Source organism: Lathyrus oleraceus, chromosome 7 (genome assembly GCF_024323335.1).
Source record: "Lathyrus oleraceus cultivar Zhongwan6 chromosome 7, CAAS_Psat_ZW6_1.0, whole genome shotgun sequence".
Taxonomy (NCBI): Eukaryota; Viridiplantae; Streptophyta; class Magnoliopsida; order Fabales; family Fabaceae; genus Lathyrus; species Lathyrus oleraceus.
Genome location: NC_066585.1, coordinates 256,056,248 through 256,076,932, shown reverse-complemented (window position 1 = coordinate 256,076,932; position 20,685 = coordinate 256,056,248). Strand labels below are relative to the sequence as shown.

The following is a 20,685-nucleotide window of genomic DNA, read 5'->3' as shown; positions in this document are numbered from 1 at the left end:
AAAATCTTGAACCTCCTAACTGGGAAGGTGAACCCATTTGCTATCATCCCCATGACTCGTTTTTATGATCCTCTTTTGCGGTGTTTTACGTTCTCGGACTTCCAGTTGGCTCCTATATTTGAGGAGATTGAAAAAATTGTGGATCGAAGCTTGAAGAAGAATAATCTTTTTCCTAAGCTTAATGAACAAGTTACCCCGAAGAAGATAACCTCAACTATGGGTGAGGAGGGATCAGAACCATGAATATGAATAAATTGATCATTTCCAACAATTATACCATTATTTTTGCTCAAATTATGAAAATAAGATGATAGATTACCATTGACGGATTAAGTTAGGTCACACATCGTCTCCTCTATATGAGTGGAACTTCGTAATGTAGTAATAAAAATTTAATTAAAATTGATTAAATTAATTAATTAAAATAATTTTTTAAATAAATAATTTAGTGACTGAAATTCACCAATTCAAACTCAAATTCATGACTACCAACTCAATTATACAATTGAAATAATTTTTAAGAGACTAAAAAAAACAAATAAATAAAAGATGCTGAGGCAAATTAAACGGTGGCACTAAAAATGAAAACACGAAATTGTCCGCAGAAATTGTACTTGGCGGTTAACAATTGCAGTATTTTGAAACACGAAAAATAATCAAAATTGAACCTTTCTTTCTCTCTCTCGATGTCGCTGCAGACTCTGAAGGAAACTCTCAGACATTGCACGACCCAACAATCACAACCATCTTCTTCTTCTTCCTCCCAATCCAATTCTATTCTCCTCAATTTTGATTCCCATTTCCCAATCCACAGAAAACCCCCTAAATCCTCTCTTGCCGATCAGCTTCGCCTCCTTCAAGACCCGGACGATCCACCTTTTCACCCACACAACTTCCTTTCACAACAAAACGAATCCAAAACCCTACAAAAACAACAACAAGTTAAACTAGAAGAAGTGGAAGATGACGACGATGAAGAACAAGAGCCAGAAACAAAGAGGGTGAAATTCAGTTCAGCCAAAGCGCCTCACTTTCAATTCGATCATACTGGACCCTTTGAGCCTTTGGTCTTGTCCTCTAATGGAGAACTTCCTATAGTTCAGGTACTCATCATTCCACCTTTCTATTGCATTTTATGCTTAATTCCATACATTGCTTTGGTTAATTGAATGCAATTATATACTTTGTGAATAATCTAATATGAGCATTATCAGACTTGATTATCCTAATTTCAATTGGCTATCCATAGCCACAAAGGATCAACACGGACAATAGGCACGACACTCATACTGATACGGACACTCGTCAACGTTTGAGAAAATAGAATAATTGAATGTAACCACTTTTATGGGTGTTGTGGCGCGGACACGACACTTGCACGAATGAGACACCAACATGTGTCAATTGTGAAGTGTCAGTGCTATATAGATAGATCATAGTAGTGAGTAGATTTCCCAATGGTGGGTTCAATTGTGACATCACATATATGTTTCTTTATTTCTCTTTGATATTTTGCTGTTTAGTGTTTACTTTATTATTTTTAGTTTGTAATATGAATCATTTAATGTTTTTTTAATTGCTGAAATTTGAGTTTAATTTAAATCGTGAGCATTGTTTCAGGTTCCTGCATCTATAAACTGTAGACTGCTTGAGCATCAGAGAGTGGGGGTGAAGTTTCTGTATGATTTGTACAAGAAGAATCATGGAGGCATCCTTGGAGATGACATGTGAGTTACACATTTATCCCCCTCTTCTCGCTTTCACTCCCTCCAGTTATTTTTATGCTATAATATGTATATAGTATATACATATATATATATATATATATATTGATGTCGGTGTATGAAAAATTAACGATATTGTGTTGCTTCAAATCTCAAGCACAATGCTCTATTAGTCTAATTTGGAAATTCTAATGGATTGAGAGTGATCTTATATAAAACATTATGATGGAATTTTCTTTGTTTTCTGCTTTTTGTACTGCACTCTTATATAATATTTACTATTGAGACTCCCGAGAACCCTTTCAGGTAAACTGTGGTACACCCTATTAGGGTATACTGCATTTTACCTCCCTGAAATATTTCACTTTCTCAACTTATGCAATGTTTTTTTATCACAGTCCACTTGATGAATGGTTATGAGTCTAAAGTGCAAATTTCTATTTTACTTTTCAGTTAGGTCTATCATTAAATTTACAAATATTTGCAATCTTCTTCATCTTAGTGTTTTATTTTTGAACTTCCAAAAACTCAATGTACGTCTTCTGCTGCAATTCGTATTTCAGACCTATGAATACTAAATTTGTGGATTGGGTTTTGCTAACTTATACCCTTGGGGCACAAGTTAAGGTTACTACTATTAAAAATTTTGTGTGGAATAAAATAAAATTTTAAGTTTCAAAAAATCAAATGCACGCATTCCAAAAGAATATTTCTATAAATGTATCATTAACTTGTGCCCTTGGGGCACATGTTAGCATTAGCCTTGTGGATTTTATCTTTCCTTTTTGTCTATTATTTGTTGGTATACTTTGCTGCTATTATTTACTATATCTGGTTCTTTTTATCACAACTCTTGCTGTAGTTACTAAGTTGGAGTTCATTTTTGCATATTGAAATTTGAAACAGGGGTCTTGGAAAGACGATTCAAACAATAGCATTTCTTGCTGCCATATTTGGTAAAGAAGGAGAATCTGTTCATAGTGAGAAACAAGTGGAGAAAAGAGACCCTGTATTAATAATTTGCCCATCATCCGTTATTCACAACTGGGAGAGTGAATTTTCTAAGTGGTCCAACTTCAGTGTTTCCATTTATCACGGTGCAAACCGCGATTTAATATATGATAAATTGGAAGCAAACGGAGTGGAGGTACTTATTACCAGTTTTGACACTTATAGGATTCATGGTAACAGTTCATTGTCAAATATCCACTGGAACATTGTGATTATTGATGAGGCTCATCGACTTAAGAATGAGAAATCAAAACTCTATAAAGCATGTTTAGAAATTAAAACCCTGCGACGATATGGTCTTACTGGGACTGTAATGCAAAATAAGATCTTAGAATTGTTCAATCTCTTTGATTTGGTAGCACCTGGATCCCTTGGAACACGGGAACACTTCCGTGAGTTTTATGATGAACCCCTTAAGCATGGTCAGAGGTCAACTGCTCCTGATAGGTTTGTCCAAATTGCTAATAAGAGAAAACAGCACCTTGTTGTGGTTCTTAATAAATATATGTTGAGAAGGACAAAGGAAGAGACCATAGGGCATCTTATGATGGGGAAGGAAGATAACATTGTGTTTTGTGCAATGAGTGATTTGCAAAAACGTGTTTATAGGAGAATGATCCAGCTTCCTGACATTCAGTGCCTAATAAATAAAGACCTGCCTTGTAGTTGTGGTAGTCCTCTTACTCAAGTTGAGTGTTGCAAAAGGATAGTACCGGATGGAGCTATGTGGCCTTACCTTCACAAAGATAACCCCGATGGATGTGATTCGTGCCCCTTTTGCCTTGTCCTTCCATGCCTTGTCAAGCTACAACAGGTTAAGTGAGGTCTTTTAAATTTCTTTACCTCTCTTTTTGAATATACTGTCACTCCAAAATATCCTTAACGGCTAATTTGTTCATAGCACTGGACATCTGTTGTAGCTTTATTCGTTAAGTGCTCCAAGCCATGAGGAGCACTAATGCCTTTCAGTTTGCATACACTATGTTCAGTGCTTTACTCCCTTTAACGAACTCGTTTGTGATCATGCTCAAGATGCTTCTTCACATTATTTTGAATATTACCGTTTCTTTATGCCAGATAAGCAATCACCTTGAGCTGATTAAGCCAAACCCCAAAGATGACTCTGACAAACAAGTTAAAGATGCAAAGTTTGCTGCTGCTGTCTATGGCCCAGACATTGACTTAGTTGGCGGGAGCATGCAGAATGAGAGTTTCATGGGTCTAAGTGATGCAGAACATTGTGGCAAAATGCGAGCACTTGAAAAACTATTGTTCTCATGGTTTTCACATGGTGACAAAGTTCTTTTGTTTAGCTATTCTGTAAGGTAAATTGTTGATATACCTTCAGATCATGTTTAATTCTTTTCTGGGTATCTTACAAGTTACGATTAAAATTTTACTATAATAGCAATTGAAATTTTTGTTATTTTACTCTATTTTTTCTCATTTTAGATTCCTGATTTCAAACGCAAGTGTTTTAGAGTTATATAGAGCTTCCTCCTCTTATCCATTGTCACTAGGCCATGGTTGTCTTTCAGCCTCGGGGTGATCGAACATCGCTGGCATTAGTAATCTGCTCTCTGCATGTTCTTTATATTCTGCCGTTTAACTTGAGCTGCTCTTTCCAGGATGCTGGACATACTGGAGAAATTTATCATACGAAAAGGCTACTGCTTCTCAAGACTTGATGGGTCGACTCCAACTAATTTACGCCAGTCTCTGGTTGATGATTTCAACTCTAGTCCTAGCAAACAAGTATATCTCAAACTTGATAGCTGAACAAACTGTTTTCCGGTTCCATTTGTATCAGACTCTTGTTTGTCATTTTAGGTGTTCCTGATATCAACTCGTGCTGGTGGGCTTGGATTGAACCTTGTCAGTGCGAACCGTGTTGTAATATTTGATCCCAACTGGAATCCTGCACAAGACTTACAGGCTCAGGACAGGTCTTTTCGATATGGTCAGAAACGGCATGTTGTGGTATTCCGTCTTCTCGCAGCTGGTTCACTTGAAGAACTTGTTTATTCTCGTCAGATTTACAAGCAGCAGCTCTCAAACATCGCTGTCTCTGGAAAGATGGAAAAACGATATTTTGAAGGTGTCCAGGTACCAAAATCTATGTATTTTGATGTTGCAATTATTTTCATTTGTTTTGTAATGATTCTAAAAATAATTATTTCCTTTCAGGATTGTAAGGAATTCAAAGGCGAGCTTTTTGGAATTTGCAATTTATTTCGAGATTTATCTGATAAACTATTTACCAGCGAAATTGTTGAAGTGCATGAGACGAGTAAAAAAGACGAGCTTAATACAGAACATGAAAAAATAGAAGAAACTGGTTTATTAGCATCAGATTCTGAAACCAGGTTATGTGCTGAATCTACGGGTGCTTCAACAAGTAAACCAGATATTGAATATGAAGACCTCGGTAAATATGATCAGCGTCAATTTCAATAATAATAATTTCTCTGTTTTCAATTTTGTTTTATAGAAAACTGATGTTTTGTAATTCTAGGCATTGTTTACGCTCATCGCAACGAAGACATTGTCAACTCCCGACCAGCTATTCAAGAGCAGTTATCTACGAGCGGCGCCCCTTCGAGTGACAGCTTAAGCAAGTCAAACATCTCTTTAGTCCATCAAAGGAAAAAACCAGATTGTGTACCTAAAAGACAGAAAATTCCTTTGATTGATGAAAGGAAGAGAACCGAATTTAGCCTCCTTGCAAAGTCTATGGGTATGGAAGAGCTTGCATTTAGCAAATGGTTACTATCTGCAACTCCAGTAGAGAGAGAAAAAGTGCTTATAAACTACAACAAGAAAAAGAAAAAGCTGAAAGGTTGAGTAATGGTTCTCATGGATGATAAAACAAACGCAGGCCTTTCATACCAAAACAGGAGAAAAATGTGCAAATGTGGAAATGCATAGATAGTCAATTTTTCCTTTTACAGATTGAATTTTTAGATGTAGTTTGTCCTCCAAACATTGTAACTTCTATTTTTCTGGTGTAAATATTAGCATATTTTTTAATTAATGGTTCTGATTATGTTGCAATTTTAACTAGTTCACGATTATTAGTCATTCATGTGAATATTATGATTACATTCATGATTCATCAGTGTTAAGAATATATCTAAGAGAAACCATGTTTAAGTAAATAAAAGTAAATAGGAATATTCAGTTTTGTATGTAGATTGTCCATACATGCAGCATACTATTCTCATAAATACAATTTTTATTGGTTTACTTTTTTGAGTGTATAAAAAAGAATATATATTTTTTTAGAGAAAATGGATGATGCACTGACGTGTAAATTTATTTTACACTATCAACCAATGACGACCATGCATCCCGTCAAGTCAGACTTTTAAAATACTGGTATGACATGATGAAATGATACATTCTTATTGAATGACAGTGTAAAACTATTTTATACGATCAGTGCATCACCATTAAACCCTATTTTTTATAAAGGATAATTATTTCAATTTTTAATATATTGAGTGCACATTTTTGTAAATAAGTTATTTCCTAAACCCTCTGAAAGTGCCCCTAAAATATACTCGGGGACCACTTGCAAACATTGGACCACTTGCAAACATTGTAAACTCTATGATTTGTTGTCTTTTACAGCTGTATATACTGGTGGAATAGGCTAATACTAGTATTTTGATTTTCAAATTAAAAAATTTAGATTTTAACATCAAAGTTCAATTAATCTTTAAGTATTTTATAATTAATTATATGTTACAGTTCCAATCAAATTTCATTGATTATTATTAGCCACTTCTGTGAATATTATAATAACATTCATATACATCAAGGAAATGAATTCTCTATATTAAAACCTTCATACTAGGTCTGCTCTTTTTTATATATAATTTTCTCTCTTTTTCTCTCATGATCGTTGTGATTGAGATGCTGCAATTAAGAAAAATTGAAAGAATATATTGTCCTATGCAAGTCCATACATGCAGAAGACTCTTAGTAACTACATTTCTCAACAAAAAAAAAAAAAAACTAAATCCACTTCATTTTCATTCCAATTCAATCCCCTACAAAAACTCGAAAACTTGTAAAATTTGTTTAATGGACGCTACAAATTATGCCTTCTTTTCTTTGGATTCTTCATCATACAAGGAGAGCACAAGAACTTAAACTATTCATAACGGCTTATCCCACCTTCACTTTGTCCACTTTTGATTCTAATAACAAGCACATCCTAGAACTCCAAAAAATCTACTCATATCATTGTATCTATTTCCTCTGCATTTTGAATCTGGAGACTGGTTTTAAAGGTTGAGAACCGGAAACCTGTTAAAATATCAAAACCATAATCATCATAGATTTAAGTCAGTGATGAAAATGCAAAGGTTATGAAAATCATGATGATTACAAGCCAATATTCTTTTATTCATGAACAGACCCCTTACATAACTCAATTAATTTACCTGTGAAGTTGAACTTTGTTCTCTTGAAGCTTTTTCTAAATTCTCGCCATGCTCTATGATGGAGCCTGTAAAAGCCTGCAGAAAATATTAATTCAAAAAAATAAATCATCGACTGCTATATGTTTTGGCTGCAGGGTACTATTACGACTTGAGAGGGAAAAGATTATAAAGATTAAACAAACCTTGAGACTATCAAATGATGGCTGTGAAGTTTGATGTTGAACCTGTAAAGGAAATAATTGTACATGTCAAGCATCAACTCTCATGAAATAGTTGTACATTTCAACAAGTATAGACCACATTACCTACGGGCAAGAAATTGTGATGGAAGTTTCATCAAAATATTTGCATACCTCAATTTTCGATGCCAAAGTTGCTTGAGATATCTTCTCTTTAGGAACTATGGGCGGCTTCGCACTACGATCAATGGATTTCACATTTTGTGCTAAAGTTTTCCCTTCTGATAGATCAGGCAAAACAGAAATTCAACTCTAAAGTGGTTGTAAACGGCACATGCAGCCATTTATAGTTACACGGAACCGTGAAAATGCATATACAGAGAAAATGAGAGTGCAAAGAACTTAAGGAATACCAACCTTTTACCTGAGGTTGAACAGCCAGGTTCGCAAACTGCGTTTTCAAAATTAAAATGCAAAAACATATACTTTCAGCTGAGTATAACATACTAAATAACTTAAAAGAAGAAAAAAATAATAGAAAGAAATTTTCTTACATTCAACTGATCAGCTATATATTCTTGATGATTATGCTTTTTTGGAAACTCACTTGTTACATTTCTATTGCTTCTCTGGTCCAGTGGTATGGCTTCATTACTACCCTACTTCATAGAAAATTAAATCCTAAGTTATCACAGTTCATTGTGCTCATAGTCTATAAACAATGTTTTGAAATTAGAAACAACAAATTGATCAAGAATATTACTTCTATATTTTGGGGATTGTTATCGACAGGTCTCTGATATGGACTATCATCAAAACCATCAGTAGTTTTCTCACTTTGATCACTGTCATCGCCATTTTTTTCAGCAAGCGCTTCTTTTTTCTCAAGTTCATCCATTAAAGCCAAAAATGAAGCATAGTCCACTTCTTTGGATGTATCATTCCCAACACTAGGAACATCTTCAATAGCTGAATCTGAAAAGAAAGCAAAACGATATTGACATTGCATCCAATCATAATTTCAATATTTCGAACAAATTAGAAATATGATCATTGGTAAAAAGGTGTAATGATCAAAAATATATGCTGCATTCAACTTCAAGCATGGAGTAACAAAGTTGAGAAATATATAAAAGACAAAAACAAGAAACTTAAAAGTGAGCAGGTGAATAAAACCTGCTCAAGGGAAGAAGAATGTGTTAATCCACTTAGAAATAAACTCAGAATAAGCAGAAAATGCTGTACAAAGTACATGTAAGCTGCCCAAGGACAACAAGTAACATGTATATCTTGAAGTTGTAAATTTTTAGATTAAAAAAAATTAAAATAGAAATAATAAAGACTTCAAAATATAATTATGATTGACAATTTGAAGATACCAAAAGAATTAGCACTATCCTTTATTTATAGGGAATTAAGGATACAAGAGTCGTAATCCTAATTTAATAACAAAGTGAACTACTCCTATGAGATAAGATACATAATTAATACATTGAGGCAATTCAAGATAAGATAAATATTTAATACATTGAAATAATTCAAGATAATATCAAGATATTTTTTCATACATACACTCCTTCTCAAACTAAAGCTTAGGCTTGTTACAAATAAATCCTTTGAAAGAATACGGGGACAATGCTTACAACAGTTGTAGCCCTAACCAAGGTAGTCAGACTCGAGATCCTACGCAAGATTGGGTTGGGGTAATTAAAACGTGAATCGGGGGATCGTAACACGGATCGTAAGATCCTGCCAAATTTAAAAATTCATATATATTTTGCATATAGATTAATAATATGCATGTGACACAACATAATATAAAAATAAAATTCAAATAAGACTAAAATCACTTTAAAAAACTGAAATTTCATAGGATAATAATATTCATTGAAACTAATTCAAGGCAATTCAAAACAACACAACATTCAAAAGAGTAAGAAATAACAATTGAAAACTTCTAAGAAAAATTTGATGAAAATTCACTCAGCTTCCAAACAATTCATGTTGGAGTTGGTCATAATCACTCAATGAAATATTGAGTGAGATAGTGACTCTATTTAACGTGAGAGAGGTGAAAGAGTTTAACGTTAATGAATTGGAATGAATAAATATTTTTGGAAGTTACACTAATCATGATGAATTTTGGGAAGTTGAATAAATCCTTAATTATTTGGTGGTTGAGTATTGATTACTCCTAGTTATTAGGCAGAAAAGAATCGTTTCAGATTTTAAAAAAAAAGTTTTTTTAGGGTTTTTCAACAAAAACGGCGATTCTACCGTTTTCACGTGATATCACGGCGATTCTGGCCGTGCCTACCAAAAACCGATTCTGATCATTCTCTGGCATGATGGGGAGTTGCAAGATCGTAAAATCGTACGATCCTACGAGTAGGATCGCGATTTTGACTACCATGGCCCTAACTAGAAAGTCTTGCAACTTCGAATGAAGCAGAAATAACAAAGTAGCAGCTGAAGCCTAAATATCAGACACGAAGAAACCAAATAGTACCAAAGAAACAACAGAAAGCACCGCAATAGGTGGGCCTAAAACCAGAAAGAATAAACCATAACTACTATAAGGGAGTCAAGAACAAAACCAACGGTGAAACAAAATTTTATGAGACTCGTGCTGACGACTTAGTCTTGACAGTGGCTAAACCCACCTATTTGAGCACAATGTGTGTGATGAACACAACGTGCACACAAGAGCATATTAAGGTGACAGATTTACAGCTATGATGTTATGGAGGATCCATATTTGTGTGTGGTTAATTTTAAGAATAGAGTTCCAAGTTTTTGCAAGACTTACTACTTTGGGGAAGCTCACAGAAAATGGTGCAGCTCTAATACCATGTTGAAGTTGAGTTTGTTAGAGAAAAGAAAAAATAGAAAGAATAAAATCTTACAAATACGATTATTATTGATGAATTAATAATGGCAAAGATTAAGTTAGCACTAAACCCCTATTTATATGTAAAATTACTAATCATAATAGAATAGAGAGAGCTGTTATGATTATAATAACATTTAAGTCATGAAAGGAAACAAACTTTAACTTAAGAGATAAAATGAGAAACTAATTAATCGTATGAGATGATTCAAAATAACATCAAGATATTATAAGATATGTTTCTTATAGGTATCAAGATATCATAAGATATGTTTCTTATATTCTAAGATATACATACACCCACTCACTCACACAGTTATAAATGGAAGTCTGTCTATGTGTATTTTGATTTATGTACCCACTTACACTACTGAGCATGAGCATTCATTTGGGTTTGTACTGCGCTGTAAAAATGATTTGAACGATAAAAAATTGCATGAACCAACATTGCTTTGGCCTATATGTGGAATTATAAAGCTTAGAACTAGTAGAAAAATGGAAGAAAAGAGATGGGGAAAATGTTTGTACGTAGTGCAAACTGAAAGTTGAATATAAAAAAATGTAAAATGAATATTTGGTGTTTGAATAAGAGACTATTTCCATACCCTCCTTGCAAATCCAAATTAAACATCTCCATACACATTAAAATAAATAATTATGTATGCCAATGATACCAGCATAATGGTATGCTACAATAAGACTTGAACTTGCCAGATGTTGATAATTAGTAATTACAGCTATGTGAATAACCAATATAGAAAGTGCTTGAATTTTATTTAAACCTTCCAACCCACCACACCACTACGATCTTCTGTTTATAGTTATAAATGAACATAGACCATCACCTTATATAATTATAAAACTATGGAAAGCAAGAAAGAGAGAACATGCCTGATTCAGATTCCTCTTCTTCAGAGTCGCCCTCCAGATATTCTTCTCTTATTTCAACAAGACCCCCCTGCACCAAATAAACACAACTGCAATTGATAATTGATGCCAACTTCAAAAATATTAACACCAATTGCTAACAAATGTTTTCCACCAAGAGAAATGCTAACAAATGTATAACCATGAGAAGAAAATGTAGCACAAAAAACTAAAATTAGTCCCCCAGACAATGTGAAAAGAATAAAATACACAACACATTGAAGTATAATACTACCAGGTTCAGCCACAGATTTAACCCGTTAGAATACCATACTACATGTGTGAATTGTCAAAACTGCCTCAATACAAATCAAATTGAAAATTACTCCAAACTAATGAGAGAAGTGATGAAACAAACCGCTACTTCAGAATCTGTGACATTGACAAAGGAGGAAAGGTTGTTGATCATGGCCTGAAGTGAATCAACCTGTGAATTCAAGGATTCCCCTCTTCGTTGCAAAATATCAACAGTTTGTTTGGAAGTTCTGTCTGCATAATACCCTTCTCCCAAAAGAACCTAATAACCAAAAAACATTCACCACTGAGAAAAAAATTGAAAAAATATGCATATTCAATTCAACCAAAGGGGGGAAAAGCGCACCATGAACTCGTTGGTATGAATCAAACGACCAGGGAAGAACGCTGCTTTCCCAAATGGAACCTGAGAACCCAATTTCAAATTTCTAAACTTTTTTACAAAGGGTAATCAAAACAGAAGAAAAATCATTGAAAAAGCAAGGATTGACTTGCCATGACATCATGAGAGAGTTGTTCGGGGAGTTTCTGGACGAGGTTGACAAGGTTGTTGTTGTCGGCGACAAAACGTTGTAGGACGTGAAGCTCGTTGTTCTTTTCGGCAATGGCGTCTTGGAATTGCTTAGTGGCCTTGTGCACCTCCTCAGGGGGGAACTGTGACTCAAGTGGTGTCACTGTCCCTTTCCTCCCTAAACCTCCCATCTTCCTACTTTCCCTCGTTTTGCTTTGATCCCTTAATCACTCTTTTTAGATTGCTATACCTTCTGGGCCCAGAGGAATGGCCCAGCCTCTTGGGCTTTAGGGGCAAATCGAAATCAACGAGCCCCTTAGTTATTAGTTCATAAAACTGATTAGATAACATGTCGAAATTGAAGTACCATAAAGAGTAAAATAAATGCATTTACAATCCAAAAGTATCTCAAGTTACAAGTTTATTCTATCAAAGAAGTATCTCAAGTTACAAGTTTATTCTATCAAAGGGACTCGATGTTAAATCTCTAATTGTACCTAATGTCAATTGCATAGACTCGCTGATGTAGTTTATTGAATGTCCAATTCAATTTTCATTATATATATTGTTTACCAAGTTCTTTAAAATGTCACTCATACTTCTTTTAGAATTCTCTCTCCCTGTGAACATAACCAAGTCGGAAATAATAAAGATCCTCATTGGATAACTAGGTCTATAATTTCCACATTAATTCAAGTCATCATTAAACTAATATTACCTATTTTAAGCTTATTCATATCTACCTATAAAATACCATTTGAACAAGTCCAAAATTTTTCACTTAAATTTTCTAAGGTATTTCTATAAAAAATTTGTCAAGTTTCCTCCGCTTTTATGATGTTTCCAAAATTTCTCCGCTTAATTTACACATCCATAACAGTGCAAACAAACAGAAATCTCCCCACCTCTAAAAGGTGTCAAAAGGTTTGATTCTTTTTCACACCTCAAAGAGTCTAACTTTTTTTCTCAATAAACTTAATTACATTCTTAAAATAATTTAAATTAAACTACACTAAAGGTATACAACTCATCAATTAATTCTTCAAGCTAACACAAGCTGAGATCTTAAATTATAACTTGACAATTCTAATAAACACAAGTGACTTGGACTATTTAAGTCAAATCTCAAGTCAATTTAACCGTGTCATTTCTTTCTTTATTCAACTATCAGAAATTTACAAGTAACTCTAAAATTGAGTAGAAAATCACCTAGGGCCCAAATAGTTAGAGATTCTAATATATTCAATCTTACTCTAATCACAACTTCAAACTTTTCTTACATCAACTCTAAAATTTAAAATAAAAACTAAGAAGTTAATAACACGCTCTTCAATTTCCAAACCTATACTAGTTCCAGGGCAACAAAACAAGCAGTGTAGCCAACATGAGAGAGTAGAGGGAGGATGTTTGGCATTGGAGTGTTAGCTTAAACAACTGGGAGTTGGAACCTAATGAGGGATTTATTGCAAAAGTGACAGGATTCTTAATGCAAATGCTGGCAGAAGTTGTTCCTAGTAGAAATGAGAAGGGTGAGGTGGTTTGGATCAGTGCTGGTGATAAAAAATTCTCTATCGAAGATTGTTACTTGCAGATTATGCAGGAAGCTTAAGAAAACCAGATGGAAGAATGGTTGAAGATAGCATTGAAGATGGTTTGGAGAACCAAAGTTCCGGCTAAAGTAAAAAAAAAAAATTGTTGGCGGTTATTTCAAGATAGGCTTCCAGAAGGCAACTGCAACTCAGAAACATTATTCACAATCCACATGACATGGTGTGTGTGATGTGCTTCCAACAGGTGGAAGACCTCGATCTATTACTGAGATGCTCTTTAGTGCAGAACGTGTGGCAAGAGGTGTGCCTATGGACAGGCTGTGATACAAGTTCTGAGGAGAATATAAGGACCACTTCATGCAGGCAAGAAAATACTGGTTTGGGAAAGTTGATTGCAGGAGATTGAGTGTCATATGATTGGCTTTTTGTTGGACAGTTTGGATCAAAAGAAACAAAATTTTATTCAATAATGTTGTGGCATCTGTGACTGAACTGAACTAACACTAAAACCATCACGTGGTTTTGGCTTAGTCTAGATTTTAGAATCAATCAAAAATGTAATTTCTATAATTGATACAAAAATCCTCTTCTTTGTCTCAAAATGATTTGTTCATTGTTGTAAGATTGGATTGTGCCTTGTTTTGTATTTGGGTTAGATTATTCCTAGAAGGGAAGTATTTTATCTTAATGTGCTATGTGTGCAAACAAAGTTTAGTTACCTATAAAAACAACTCAATTATCCTTCATTTGATCAACTCAATTTACTCGTGCTTCTACAGGTCTTGTCCACATGATCCCAAATCATCTAAAACAAGACTCTACCATTTTTGTATAATAGAACCTATACCAATTTCTTTTATAATTACTATATTCATCTAACCTATTTAGTGTAACCACTCATCCATCTTAACACTCTCATCTATGTTACAGGGTTCTCTTATTTTCGGGATCTTAACCTCCTAACATTCAATTCCATTCAACATTATGTGCCTTATAGTTGTGTTGTTAAATTCCCTGTAGGTTTGATTTTTTATAATACAATTCTCACTAATAGGCACCTAAATCTAATCCAATCCAATCAAAACAGAACAAGACCTTTTTGGCTCAGTCATTATCTAAAACTTTTTACTAACTCACCAACATATATACAAGGTCATTCTAATTTAATTTGTCTGTCATCTAAAGCATCTTCATGTTGTCTGTAGTTCTATAGGAGCACGCTATAATTCATATCAAAACAACAACAATAAAAGAGGCAGAAAATAGTACATATTCATATTCTTTTAACTACAATAACTCATCTTGTTGCCAAGAAACGAATTAAAAATTAAGAATGCAAATGAAAGCTATTGCCCCTCATCTGATTTACCCATAAGCTTAGAAGAGCCTCTAAGCAAAACAGTCCAAACCCAATCAAAACCCAATCAACTAGAATATCAGTAAGAATACCAAACAAATTGATGGATCAAAGCATTTAAGCACAGGAAAAAGGTAACAGAACTTATTTTTCTTCCGCATAAATTAAATAAGAAATTCAAAATGAAAAATAAGGAGTTTTTTTAACTACTTCGACACTTGCCAAATGAGATAAAAGAAAAACCCATATTCTCTGGTTGCTCAAGGGCGTCCAGATCATTTTGATCTAACACCCACGCCTTACTGTGCTTGGATGCCACTCAATTTAATTCCATAAATGTCCAATCCCACAAATTTTGCATCACTTCATCTAAAATCAAAGACGTATGTTCAATTTTTGGTGTCTAGACACTAAGAACTAATAATTACATGGAAATGAAAAACGTAGTTACACATTCTCATACACTTGTTGTCACTCATGCATATATAAGATCATAATTGCATAGAAAAAAGAGGCTATCAGCTTGAGAATTCTAGTTGCCTTCATGAATTAGGGCTTGTTTAATTGCACGTTTTGAAAACAATTTTCTATTTCTGAAAAGTTGTTTGATTAGCTTGTTTTGGAATATTGTTTCCTATTTTATTTTATTTTTAAAATCTAAAAAAATATATATATATCATACTCATAAAAAACAGTTTTTCAAAATTGATTTATAAAACGGTCTCACAAAAATCAAAACATAATCAAACAAGACCTTAGGTTTAAACTACTGCAAATATATAAATGAATAACATTACAGCTTGGTATGCAGATATTTCATCAGTAAATGAATCTTATTTGTCTGATAACAATATTAAATAGAAAAGTGTAACAGAAATGCTTCTAAATAACCAGAGCAAATTAAAGCTGAATAATACATATTCATATTTTAAATAGTAGTATTTTGGAGAAAGTACTTCAGTATACAGATTTACTACTTCATTTCCTTCGTCAACACAAATTTGCTCAACTATTGTCCTTAACTCAGCACACATGCTAGTGCAACACAAGTAATCACATGCTAGTGCTTTCACTCCTACGAGCAATAAGTGCTTGAAAAATCTTAAGAAATGTTCTTCTGCATGTACATTTCTAACAAACACAGCCCAGCAATAAAACTTTATAACTTAGAGAAACAAAACAGGAATCAATTACCATCCAATACTTAAATTTCAGCTTATTCCACAACCTCAAAGTATTTTCAACAAAATCAAAGCAACAATAATAAGCACTTAATAGACTAAACCTAATACACTATAGAAATTATTTTCTTTGGAATCAAACAAGAACATCAGAAGTATGAACCAATTTATTCCAGGAAATCCAATGAAACTCAACAACACAATTCTAATCATAAAAAACAAAATTAACCAAAAATAAAAATGAAAGATAAGCATATGTATCATACCAAAAAAAATCAAACCCCAGTTTACAGTAAATCAATATTCAATTGGATAAAACCGTGAGGGTTTCTCAAACAAGGTGCTAATCGCATACAAATTCAAACTTTATGTCCTACTCAATCGAACTCGAGAGAAACTCAGGTACCCGTTTCAACATATGAATCTATAAGTGAAGTGAATAAAAAGTGGTGAAGAAAAATTGATACAAAGCAGAAGAGTGTCTCGAATTCGCTAAAAAGAGCGCAAAAAATTCATCAAAACTGCGGAGGTAAAAATCTTACATGAAAAGAGAAAAAAAATATTTAGAAAAAGTTTAGAGAGCTTGCCTGACGAGAGAGAGAGAGAGCGCGGCGTGAGTTTGTATGTTACTCGGATGTTTTTGTTTTTTTTTCTATGTTGTAAATTTCTAGCTCTATGTATACGTATTCAAGGCCCAAATAAAATTGACTCAACCCCCAAAACTTTAAATTAGTCAAATTTACTCTAATTTATGTAAAAAAAATTATTATGCATGGAATTGCTTATCTCGTTTCTTCTAGAAAAATTATTCGAAAATTTAAGATGTACGACAATCATTTAATAAAATAGATTCATTTAGAAAACACGCAGCAAAAAACTATCATCATAAAACACATGTCATTGCATACTCACTTTCACTTAAGGTATCATCGCAGCGGAATCATTTTAAATCGCGGTAATAAAACATATTAACTTCAATTTGAATATTATAAGGACTTAGCCTTCACAAAATGGTTTCAAAATGAAATTTCTAATATTCATCTCAAAACACTACGACATAATAGTTATTAAACTCCAACCACATAAGCACGTCAACCTCAAACATAATAAACGAAATATCATTCGCCCCCAGTGTTATAGAATCAGAGCATGACGACTAATAATAAAACGATAACTACTAAAAGTAACTCCTAAGAGTTACTTCTCACTCACAGTAGCAACTCTACTCCTGAGTATCTAGAAGATGTCCATGGTGAACAACATCAAAGTAAAGGGGGTGAGAATTCACATCAATAAATTAACGGTATAAACTGCAAGGTAGAATTTAAACATATACACGTTCAACAACAATCACACAACATCATTCTCACACTCAATTCAATCAACATACACAACATAATTATCATGTAAAATTATGCAATGAGACTCACAACCTCAACTAGACTCACAACCTGCTCGAACCTCGAATTCACTCAACCTGCTCGGATTTAGGACAAGTCACCAATCCACCCTGCTCAGATTGCAACTTGTCTCTTTCATCAACAATAACGACATATGAATGCATGTCACAGCACGTCAATACAACAACAACAACATAATGTTTAAAGTCATCTCCTGACAATAAACAAAACATGCATTGACCCAACAGTAATGGTTCTCATCTTGAATTATCATCCCACAACAACATATTCACCATTCAACAATATAAATAATGCTCATACAATAACACATATCCAACATTCATCAATTAACCCACAAATTCGATTAAAATTTTATTTAATCATAAATCATACCAAACATCATTCTAAACAGTAGTTAACAGAGTCTGACATTTCTCAAAACATCTACAAAATTTGAAAAATCAAAATATGCCATTTATCATCATTAAAACAAGTATTTACGCCTATTTAAGGCGCATGACGGGTTACCCGCCACGGGCATGGAGCCCGTCATGGATATCACAAAACACATATGTCACATGTGTGATGATCGGCTCCAAAATTGAGCTTGGGCTTCATGACAGGTTATCTGTCATGGCCATGGCGCCCACCACCGACCTTTTTGGTTATTAGGTTCTTTTGGGAGAAGGGTATTATGCAGACAGAACTTCCAAACAAATTGTTGATATTTTGCAACGAATAGGGGAATCCTTGAATTCGTGAGCATGCATGTGTGAACTGGACCCATGGAACCAATCTCCCAAGAATCACTCATATTCCGATAAGAAGCTGACAACCGAAAAAGGCATAGCTCATTTCGATAATAAATCTTATAACTCGTTACATTAGTTCGATCAACCCTGTAATCAGCTGATAATTCCATGTGATACTTTTTAATGGCTTTTACGCAGTCTTCTTTTGTGCGAAATGTGTCTCATTCTTTCAATGATCATTGAATTTGCACATAAGGATTGTAAAATATATCTGACGAAGGTTCATTTGCACCCAAATTCAAGCTTATCATATGTTGAGGTGGACAATATACATGACTAGATAGTAATGTCTCCTCTTCTTCATCATCATTCACCATTGGATCAACCAATAACTCGACTTCTTTTTCTTCCTCATCAACAACATTGACTTCAGCTTGTTCGTCGTCATCAGTTTCACAAAACACTTGTGATTGATCAACAAACTAAGATACTTGTTGTTATGGTGGTAATATATATAACTTTATATCATTGTATCCAGACTATTCATGACTGACAAACATATGTTGAACATCGTCATCATCTCGAATCTTCAACTGATAAAACTTTACTTGGTTGTCTACAAACCACATCGGATTTTTATAGATGATTTGTCCCACCTGACTACACTGCAATTTCTTTTCTATTCTTTGTTTCAAATGTGAAAAATTTGATCGTCGATTTATTATAAACTGAGTTACTTCTGTGTTGTGAAAACAAAAACCGAATAAGTGATGCTCAAATATTTCATCATCGGTATGGGCACTGATCATGTAATGTGTTGATGAAAACAATTTTTAAAATGTAAGTTTAGTGTTTGATGGTGATTGCATTAGTCACATATTAGCATGCAGTTAAATAGGGGAGACAATGAATATATTGATCATGCAAATAATCTACAAAGACAAGACAATGCAATGCAAAGAATCTGCAGGATTCCATGCATAGACAAGATAATGCAAAGCATGCGCCTGTATGATTCTCTGTCCTAATAAGCCAAAGCATGCGCCTGCAAATATGCTTATGCCCTAATAATCCAAAGCACATGGCATTATCAATGGTGCATAAAGCAAGTCATACGCCACATGCATTAGCGTCACTTCCTTGCATGGATGAAAGTAAGGCATGCGCCACTAGCCTTGGCACCTATTACCATGCATGTCTAATTACATGCATGCACCCTTGGCCTTGACGCCTACCCCATTCTTCACATGCATCTTAGCCTTGCCCCTACTCCCATGTTTCATATGCTACATTCATATACTGCCTATCTCATCTATAAATATTGCAACAACTCACAACACTCAACATCTGCAACACACAATATCTGTAACAATCAAACTCTGTAATATTCAACCTATACAACACTCAACCTCTGCAACACTCAATCTCTCTGCCAAGGTCAATCTCTCTGCAACATTATGTCTCTATTGACTATGGGTGATGAACATCGAGGAATAATCGACAATCTTGTGACATTTGTATGTTATCACTTATTCTTATTCTTATCACTTCTTCTTACTTATTTCTTACTTATATTTCTATTGTTTATTACTTCTTACTTTATTTCTTACTTATGTTTTATTAGGACCTGTCGCACCTCGAAAAAATGAGAACACGACTTAGCGAAACACAATCGCACACTCGCATGATGGACTAAACAGAGTCGCCACCGAACTTTATTTATCCCCAAAATGGGAAAGAGAAAATATTGATAAAACCCTTAAAAGAAAGGATAAGATGTGGTCATCGCAACCAATATCAAGGTTCGGAAGTCGGTTACGCAAGGGGAAGGTATTAGCACCCCTCACGTCCGTTGTACTCAACGGGAACCATTTAGTTAGTTTCGATTTGAATGTTAGCTTATGTCAGTTTGTGATCTTCTACTTATTTGGGGTAGAAAAAGAGAGAAGAGAAATATTTTTGAATTTTTATTAATGAGAGAAGACCTAAAAAGGTTTTTATTATTAGGCGCCTGAGAAAGGAACTAAACCTAAATTTTTTGTTAATGGGCCTGACAAGATTTCGCAATCCTGCTCCTACGTATCTCCGGGTGCAATAGAGAATTCAAGGCTTACGTAGTTCTGGGTATAAAATGTTTATTTGTTGGTCGATTTTAGCGAAAGCTATATTGTATTAATCAATGAAAAAACATTGTTTTACCCAAAACAGATGAGGAGCAGACGTATATCACACATCGAATGGATTTACAAATCAACATTCGGAAAAATGACATTTATCTCAACTCAACAATTGTGGACGAAGCATTGTTTCACATCATCTTAAGACAATATGTCTTTTGTTTATGAAAAGGTTTTTCAGATTAATTGCACGGCGGCGAGAAAAGAGTTTGATGTGTTGGATGTATTTTATAGGTGAACGACGAATATTTGATGAGAACGAGACATGAGCCTCGAGATCAATCACTCGGGGTTCCACCGAAATGCTAGATTCCAATAGT

At 34.1% G+C, this 20,685-nt stretch overlaps 2 protein-coding genes across 5 annotated transcripts; one reads left to right on the top strand and one right to left on the bottom strand.

Moving 5' to 3' along the window:
- Positions 1 to 554: 554 nt before the first annotated feature.
- LOC127105459 (switch 2) lies at positions 555 to 5,789 on the top strand. The gene is made up of 8 exons (XM_051042649.1): positions 555 to 1,103; positions 1,621 to 1,727; positions 2,631 to 3,549; positions 3,813 to 4,060; positions 4,364 to 4,490; positions 4,566 to 4,841; positions 4,923 to 5,163; positions 5,251 to 5,789. The coding sequence occupies exons 1-8, from the start codon at positions 687 to 689 to the stop codon at positions 5,577 to 5,579; spliced, it is 2,664 nt and encodes an 887-aa protein (XP_050898606.1). The 5' UTR covers positions 555 to 686; the 3' UTR covers positions 5,580 to 5,789.
- A 955-nt stretch (positions 5,790 to 6,744) lies between these two features.
- On the bottom strand, positions 6,745 to 16,686 carry LOC127102442 (uncharacterized). 4 transcript variants are annotated; one of them, XM_051039813.1, is made up of 12 exons: positions 16,624 to 16,686; positions 11,933 to 12,263; positions 11,784 to 11,843; positions 11,541 to 11,699; positions 11,147 to 11,213; positions 8,129 to 8,340; positions 7,920 to 8,024; positions 7,783 to 7,816; positions 7,540 to 7,646; positions 7,369 to 7,410; positions 7,187 to 7,261; positions 6,745 to 7,049 (listed from the first exon to the last, which is right to left on the bottom strand). In XM_051039813.1, exons 2-12 carry the CDS (start codon positions 12,137 to 12,139, stop codon positions 6,993 to 6,995), a joined length of 1,125 nt encoding a protein of 374 aa, XP_050895770.1. In that variant the 5' UTR covers positions 12,140 to 12,263; positions 16,624 to 16,686; the 3' UTR covers positions 6,745 to 6,992. The 4 variants fall into 4 exon arrangements, with proteins under 4 accessions (XP_050895770.1, XP_050895771.1, XP_050895769.1 ...); XM_051039814.1 differs by lacking the exon at positions 16,624 to 16,686 and adding an exon at positions 16,579 to 16,620; XM_051039812.1 differs by lacking the exon at positions 16,624 to 16,686 and adding an exon at positions 16,303 to 16,528.
- Positions 16,687 to 20,685: the final 3,999 nt, after the last annotated feature.

Excerpts from the sequence above, each read along its gene's own strand:
- LOC127105459 (XM_051042649.1), top strand. The coding sequence starts at position 687 with ATGTCGCTGCAGACTCTGAAGGAAACTCTCAGACATTGCACGACCCAA. Across the intron at positions 3,550-3,812 it reads GCCTTGTCAAGCTACAACAG|ATAAGCAATCACCTTGAGCT; the intron begins GTTAAGTGAGGT and ends TCTTTATGCCAG. Across the intron at positions 5,164-5,250 it reads TATTGAATATGAAGACCTCG|GCATTGTTTACGCTCATCGC; the intron begins GTAAATATGATC and ends TTGTAATTCTAG.
- LOC127102442 (XM_051039813.1), bottom strand. The coding sequence starts at position 12,139 with ATGGGAGGTTTAGGGAGGAAAGGGACAGTGACACCACTTGAGTCACAG. Across the intron at positions 11,700-11,783 it reads TTCATACCAACGAGTTCATG|GTTCTTTTGGGAGAAGGGTA; the intron begins GTGCGCTTTTCC and ends TTTGGTTATTAG. Across the intron at positions 7,647-7,782 it reads TGTTCAACCTCAGGTAAAAG|AAGGGAAAACTTTAGCACAA; the intron begins GTTGGTATTCCT and ends CTGATCTATCAG.